We start from the raw sequence: 8,016 nt of genomic DNA on the forward strand, positions 1-8,016 counted from the left end.
AGCATGCAACTTTTGATTTTGGTGTCATGAGTTCCAGCTCCATACGGAGTATGGAGCCTGCTTAAAAAAAAAAAAAAAGCTGGGGCAACTGGGTGGCTCAGTCAGTTGAGCATCTGACTTCAGCTCAGGTCATTATCTTACAGTTCGCCAGTTGCAACCTCACCTTGGACCCGCTGCTGACAGCACAGAGCCTGCTTCAGATCCTCTGTCCTCTCTCCCCCGCCCCTCTCTCTCTGCCCCTTCCCCACTTGCACTCTCTCAAAAATAAATACTAAAAATATATATGAAAACTACAGTTCTCAGCACCCCTAGCCTCCCTCCCCCACAGTTGTTCAAGGGTCAACTGTAGTTTACTTTTCTGTTAGAATTGCTAAGGTTGGGTTTTGTTTTGTTTTAACCCAAGTTTTCCCTGATCATACTTGGTTGGTTGAAGCTTATTTTCAGTAGATTTCTCTGGAAAGGTTAGTGAGTATAGTATTCTTCAACATTGTAAACTTAGTTTTCCTGCTCAAGGGTCAGCTAGGCCATATCACAAAATCCTTGACTCCTACTTTTTCCCACAAATTTCTCTGGGAAAATCTTATACTAATTATTTTTCTTTATTTTGTACCTGACTTGGTCTTTTTGTTTAGAGGCATTGAGATTTTTTTTTTTTTAGAATTTTATTTTGTTTTTGATTTTTAGCTTTTATTCTTCAGGTATTCCTGTATACATTTATACATATATTAAATATTCTTTGCTAGTTATCTGTATTTAACACTTTTTTTCTTTTTCTTTTTCTTTTATTTTTTTTTTAATGTGTTTTCTTTGGTACCCCCTAAATTTTCAGTCAGATATATTCTGCCTTGGATGCTTTGTAGCCAACGTTACTTTTTCTCTCATTTCTATCTTGATTTTAACTCCCAATTCAAATCTTGCCCTTTTGCCCTGTTTTCCCATCTTAGGTTATAAATCTTTTGATTCAGGGTGGTTTGCAGATGCTAGTTTATTTAATTTCAATTGGGTGTTTTCTTTTTTTTGTGATTGTTATTTGGGAAGTTTTATTAGCTGAACTATTTTTTGTTCTAATAGCTTTGTATAAAATCTTAGGTGTCTTTTCATTTTGAAATGTCTTGTTTCCTTGATCTGAGCATAATCATTGCCATGTGAGGAGTTTGGTTGCTATGTATTTTACTTTTAAGAATGCCCTTTTGAGGGGCGCCTGGGTGGCGCAGTCGGTTAAGCGTCCGACTTCAGCCAGGTCACGATCTCGCGGTCCGTGAGTTCGAGCCCCGCGTCGGGCTCTGGGCTGATGGCTCAGAGCCTGGAGCCTGTTTCTGATTCTGTGTCTCCCTCTCTCTCTGCCCCTTCCCCGTTCATGCTCTGTCTCTCTCTGTCCCAAAAAAATAAATAAACGTTAAAAAAAAAAAATTAAAAAAAAAAAAAAAAGAATGCCCTTTTGAGGGCACGTGGGTGGCTCAGTCGGTTGGGTGTGTGACTTTGGCTCAGGTCATGATCTGAGCATGGTTGGTTCATGGGTTCGAGCCCCTATGTCAGTGCAGAGCCTGCTTGGGATTCTCTCTCTCCCTCCCTCCTTCCCTCCCTGTCTCTGTCTCTCTCTCTCTCTCTCCCTCCCTCTCTCCCTCTCTCCCCCCCCCCCCCCGCCCTCCCTCCCTCCCTCCCCCTCTACTGCTTGCACTCTCTTGCCCTCTCTTTCAAAATAAATACATGTAAAAAAAAAAAAAAAAAGAATGCCCTCTTGTATTGAAACAGTGGAATTCATCTTCCTTTATCAGTAGTACTTTTTGCAGGATTTTTTCTTTTAATATTTTATTTTTAAGTAATCTCTGTACACAACCTGGGGCTCAGACTTAGAACTCTGTGATCAAGACTCACATGCTCCTCTGACTAAGCCAGACAGATGGCCCCCATTTGCAGTTGCAGGAGCACTGATGTGTCTTGTAATTTTGTGTTTTTTTAAAAAAAATATGTCTTGGGGCGCCTGGGTGGCGCAGTCGGTTAAGCGTCTGACTTCAGCCAGGTCACGATCTCGCGGTCCGTGAGTTCGAGCCCCACGTCGGGCTCTGGGCTGGTGGCTCAGAGCCTGGAGCCTGTTTCCGATTCTGTGTCTCCCTCTCTCTCTGCCCCTCCCCCGTTCATGCTCTGTCTCTCTCTGTCCCCAAAAAAATAAATAAACGGTGAAAAAAAAATTAAAAAAAAAATAAAAAAATAAAATAAAAAAATATGTCTTCATTATCATTAATTTCTACTGTTTGCTAACTCAGGCTGTACCAAATCTGTAAGGAACATCTCCCTTTCTAAGTGGAAGTGTAACCTTGAACAATCAGTTACCTCTGTGATTACTTTCCTTAGCTACAGAATGATTAAATGATTTTTAATTACTTTTTATCAAAAACTGATATTAGCTGTTTCACTTTATAATGGAGATTAACAGGAGAGCCACCTAAATTAGTTTTGCAACTAAACACGTTTTATTATAGGCTTCTTTGGAACTCATTAATTGACTAACATTATACCAAATCCAAGATACTAATTGAAGATGTTTTGTAACTTGTCCCCTTATCATCAACATTATGTATCTAAACTTATCTTCAGCTACTATGTAGAATGAACCTGATTCTTCTAGTTGGACTTGGAGTCTAAGTGATCAAAATACATTGTTTTATTTTTATTTTTAATTGTGGTTTATTTTTAAGAAATGTTTATTTTGGGTGAGAGAAAGAGAAAGCAAGCAAGCATGGGGGAGGGGCAGAGAGAGAGGGAAAGAGAATCTCAAACAGGCTCCACTCTGGCCACGGTGAGATGAAATGAGCCGAAATCAAGAGTTGGATGCTTCACCACCTGAGCCACCCAGGTGTCCCTTAATTGTGGCTTAAAAGCACACACATAACATAAAATTTATCATCTTAGCCATTTTTTTTAAGTCCACTCTGTACCCAACGTGGGGTTCGAACGAGATCAAGAGTCTCACGCTCTACCAACTGAATCAACCAAGTGCCCTACATCTTAGCCATTTTGAACTGTGCAGTTGGCGTTAAATATATTCATGTTATTGTATGGTAGATACCTAGAACTTTTTAATGTTGCAAAACTGAAACTCTACCCATTAAAAAGCATTGCCCCAACCCCAACTTTCTACTGTTTTTGTCATTGACTACTTTTGGTATCTCACACAAGTGAAACCATACAGTCAGTGCGTTTATTTTTGCTTCTAGGCCTTTTTTTTTGGCTCCTGATCTTTCTTGAAATGCTTTCTATTTTCTCTTCTACCTGTCCTCATCCTTCTGATTTTTATTTCCTAGGCCTGTTTGCTCCATGATCATCCACCAGCCATTCCTTTTTCTCTTCTTTTTTTATTGAGGTATAATTGAGATATAACATTGTATTAATTTCAGGTGTACAACATAATTATTCAGTATTTGTACACTTTGGAAAGCAAACACCACAATAAGTCGAGTTAACATCTGACACCATACATAGTTTAAAAAATTATTTTATTATTTTTAATTTTTATTTTAGAGAGAGCACACCGGAGGGGGGAAAGGGGGGGGGGGGGGTAATCTTTTTTTTTTAAGCTTGTTTATTTTTGAGGGGGGGGGGGGGGCAGAGAGGGGGACGGGGGATCTGAAGCAGGGTCCACTCTTACAGCAGCAAGCCTGATGCAGTGTATGAACCCATGAGCCGTGAGATCATGACTTCAGCCAAAGTCAGCCGTTCAACTGCCTGAGCCACCCAGGCGCCCCTGACTTTTTTTCTTTTTGGCATTTTCTTTATTTTTTATTTCTTGAAGTTCTCACTGTGCTCATTCATTCTCCTGAGCTTGATAAGCATGCTTATGACTATTATTTTGAACTCCTTATCAGGTAAATCACTTCTCTGTTACTTTTAAGAAATGGTTTCTGGGGCGCCTGGGTGGCTCAGTCGGTTGGGCGGCCGACTTCGGCTCAGATCACGATCTCACACTCCGTGAGTCGAGCCCCGCGTCGGGCTCTGTGCTGACCGCTCAGAGCCTGGAGCCTGTTTCAGATTCCGTGTCTCCCTCTCTCTCTGACCCTCCCCCGTTCATGCTCTGTCTCTCTCTGTCTCAAAAATAAATAAACGTTAAAAAAATTAAAAAAAAAAAAAGAAATGGTTTCTGAGGTTTTACCTTATTCTTTTTTTGGAACATATTCCTCTGTTTCTTCATTTTGCTTGACTTTCTGAGTTGGTTTCTGTGCATTAGATAATAGCCACCTCTGCCAGACTTCAAGGAGTATCTTGTAGAAGATGAACTTTAACGTTCAACCCTGCACTAGCTCTTGGTTGTTTCTCAAACCTTTGTGATTATCCAAGCAGCCTATTTTAATTTTAGTGGTTCCCAGTAGTTGAGAGTGTGCAAAGACCTATCTGTGCCCCAGGAGGAGGATCTCAGTCAACAATTTAATTCAGGATGATTGGGGAGCCAGACCCTTGGGCAGCAGCTTTTAAAGTACGTAAATATATACAGTCTTGTGGGAATGCAAGCAGAAGCCCACTCAGCCTGCAGAGCAGGTGATCTGGACATATCCCCTGGGTAGCACTTGCAATAATCAGGGTACCCAGAGAGTGCATAAGCTTCTTTCTGGGAGATAACAGCCGGAATAAGGCAGAGAGTGAATAGTCTTATGGAACCCAGGAATGGAAAGCCCCCTAGTTACCATGGACAGATGGTTACGGAGTGTTTCCTGAGCAACAGCTGCAAAAGCCTGGGACACCAGGTGTGGAAACTGGGGCACCAAGTGCGGAAACTGGGGCACCAAGTGCATGTAAACAAATGCTACCCTCTAGGAAACACAAGTGCTCTGGAACTCAGAAGAGGGAGAGCACACAGATGGCATTGTCTGTCTGGAGCGAGGCAGGACCAGAAACATGGTGCCCACTAGCTTGTGTGCATTGAGAATATCCCACCAGGGCCCTGCAAGTGTGTGTTAAATTAGACTGCCCCTTAGGCTAACACTTTAATAAGCAAATGAGTCTCTTTCACATAAAGTTTGTGTGCCTTTTACTCCATTGTTTCTGCACTAAGGGCCTTGGGCAATTAAATCCAGGCATTGGAGCGCTTTAATGGCTTTTTCTCAGTTTGCTATTTTCCTGTAGGTCTTTGAATGCGAATCCTCGTAGTTTTTAAAGCTAGATGTCTTGGGGGCTTATCTCAGGTACAGGTCTTAAAAGTTCAAGTGCCCAGTTTGGGGTTCAAATTCATTTCTCCTCAGGGAGAGTCTCTGAGTTTTGAGTTTCCTCCCTAAAATGGGTTGCTGCACTGGGAAAGGGTTTATGGCAAAACTGTGTCCCAGCTTCTCTTCTTTGTAGGGATTTGTTTTTTCATGTTTGCCTAATATGTAGGAGTTGCTCAACTAGTTTCTGGGTATTTTTGATTTTGTCTTTTTACCCTAGAGGAAGTTGTTCCGTATGTAGCTATAGATCTGGTGCATTGGTGGGGAGCAGGTGAACTCAGCATCTTCCAAAGTCGGCCTCTTGAACCAGAGAAAATCTATTTCTTTTAATTCACACATTTATTGTCTGTAATGTCTCACCATAAATGTTTTGTATTTTTTTTATTTTGATTTTCTGTGACACTATGTTTTAAATTCCTATTTAGACCATCGCTGAAGAGAGCAGGTAGCGTGATTTCATATACCTCTCAGAAATGAGTGTGTAAGAGATAGTGGATGCTCAAGAATGTTTTTGAATTGAATTAAATTTAAATAAAAATAGAATTAAATGCTACTTCAGTCTTTTCCAGATTACTTAATACCACTCCTGTTTAAAATGAAAATTGATTTATTAATCACTACTAGTAATTTGTAACTTAAAACCTTTTGAGAATTCTTGCTTAATCTAGACATAGTGCAAGGTCAAGGGGAAAAGAATATTCTTTGGACCTCAGATTCTTTGGTCGGAATAGCATTACCATAGTCTGTATAACAAAGTCAGGCTAATAGCCAGATGTTTTCCCACACTGCCAAAGTAAACCTTTTATCAGCTCTTAGAAAAGTTTGAAACATAGTTATCTTTGAACAGATCCACTTATGGTTGGTGGATAGTAATTCAGTTATAGAGCATTCAGTTTACTCCTTTTAGAATATTTACATATGCCTAGCTTTGGGGGTAATGTCACATATTCTGTAAGGAGGTAGGCTTCCTCTAGTTTTGTTTAGGATTTAAAATACCTGTTTTTAGTGTAACTTCATGTGTGGCGTAGGACGGCTCCTGACAGTATCTAACCTACATTTTTTATGAAACCCATTTAAACATGAATTGTGTTTGTTCTTTACCCTTCCCAGAGTGATGATTCTGACATTTGGGATGATACAGCGTTGATAAAAGCTTATGATAAAGCTGTAGCTTCATTTAAGGTATGAATTCTCTTTTCCCTACTTCCTCATGTTATTCTTTTGGGACAAAATTAACTGATAACGTACTTAAAGTGTTGAATTACATATTATTCCATTCTAATGTTGAAGGCCAATAGATATCATTGGCTAATTGACTTAGATGATAATCTTCCTTTAGAAGTTGGTAGGTAGGCTCTCTGTATGTCATCCCTTTAGCAAAGTCAATTTAAGTAGAATCTTAAACATTAATTACTTTTAATGTGTTTGCATTGTATCAGACTATAGAAATCGTCTAATTCAGATTAGTAGAAGGGCAGTCTAAATTATAATTTTCATTTAACAAGCCTTCATTGAAATAATAATGATAAATGTCAGTAGTGCTATAATTAGTACTTGTAGAGTGTGTACAGTATTTTAGGCACTATTCTAGGTGCTTTACTTACATTAAATTAATCCTAACCCAAATCCTGAGTTGGTTATCAAGTCAGGTGTTCCTGAGGGCAGGAATATTCAATTCTTTAAGGAGATGTAGTCTGTTTTTGTGGCCCCAGCAAGACATTTACACAGTTGCCCAACATCATCACTTTCTCTGCTGTGTGAGGTATTTAGCTTTATTGAGCACCATGCAAGAGCCATCAGTAGTCCAGACAAAGAGCATATCCTCATACAGAGCACCAACTACGAAGTCCACTTCTTTCCCTTAGTCACTCTTACTGCATGAGGTAAAGATCAGACCTGTATGTTATCCTTAAAACTGAATTCAAGTTTCTCTCAGTAATACTTCTCTTTTTTTTTTTTAGGGTTTTTTTTTTGTTTGTTTTTTTTGTTTTGTTTTTATGTTTTTATTTGGTTTTGAGACAGAAAGCACTAGCTGGGGTGGGGTAGAGAGAGAGGGAGACATGAACCAAAGCGGGCTCCACACTGACAGTGGAGACCCCATTGCAGGGCTCAAACCCACGAGTGATGAGATCGTGCCCTAAGCTGAAGTCAGGGGCCTAGCTGACTGAGCCACCCAAGCACTCCAGTAATGCTTTTCAGTATACCCTTAAGGTAGAAGCACACTAATGCAGGTTCTGTAAAATGCAGATTAAAGTGTGGCTCATTGTTGGCTGGGATTGATGATATTGCAGAGGGAAGTAGTGTGAGTAGAGGAAAATAACTTAATTTGGGGAAAAGACAGTTTAATTTTAAACTGTGTTTTTTGAAGTAAATGTGAAGATATGAAATTGGTAATTGGAAATGTTGCATTGAATGAAGAAGAAATGTCAGTTGGATAGTAGATTTAGAAGTCTGTCTGCATAAGGGGCACCTGGGTAGCTCAGTCTGTTAAGCATCCAACTTCTGCTCAGGTCATGATCTCACACCTCGTGAGTTGGAGCCCCACATCAGGCTCTGCACGGACAGCTCAGAGCCTGGAGCCTGCTTCCGGTTCTTTGTCTCCCTCCCTCTCTCTGCCCCTGTCCCGCCTCTCAAAAATAAATAAATAATTTAAAAATTTTTGTTTAGGGGCGCCTGGGTGGCACAGTCGGTTAAGCGTCCGACTTCAGCCAGGTCACGATCTTGCGGTCCGTGAGTTCGAGCCCCGCGTCAGGCTCTGGACTGATGGCTCAGAGCCTGGAGCCTGTTTCCGATTCTGTGTCTCCCTCTCTCTCTGCCCCTCCCC

The 8,016-nt window shown here is 40.5% G+C and overlaps 1 protein-coding gene across 2 annotated transcripts in view; it reads left to right on the forward strand.

Moving 5' to 3' along the window:
- Window positions 1-8,016, forward strand: part of SMN2 (survival of motor neuron 2, centromeric) — a 46,102-nt gene that overhangs the window by 9,633 nt on the left and 28,453 nt on the right. For both annotated transcript variants that reach the window (XM_040451310.1, XM_040451318.1), the window contains exon 2: window positions 6,303-6,374. In XM_040451310.1, coding sequence (XP_040307244.1) covers window positions 6,303-6,374 — 72 coding nt within the window. The remainder of the gene's footprint in view (window positions 1-6,302; window positions 6,375-8,016) is intronic.

Source organism: Herpailurus yagouaroundi, unplaced genomic scaffold (genome assembly GCF_014898765.1).
Source record: "Herpailurus yagouaroundi ecotype Mexico unplaced genomic scaffold, PumYag 29, whole genome shotgun sequence".
Classification (NCBI taxonomy): domain Eukaryota; kingdom Metazoa; phylum Chordata; class Mammalia; order Carnivora; family Felidae; genus Herpailurus; species Herpailurus yagouaroundi.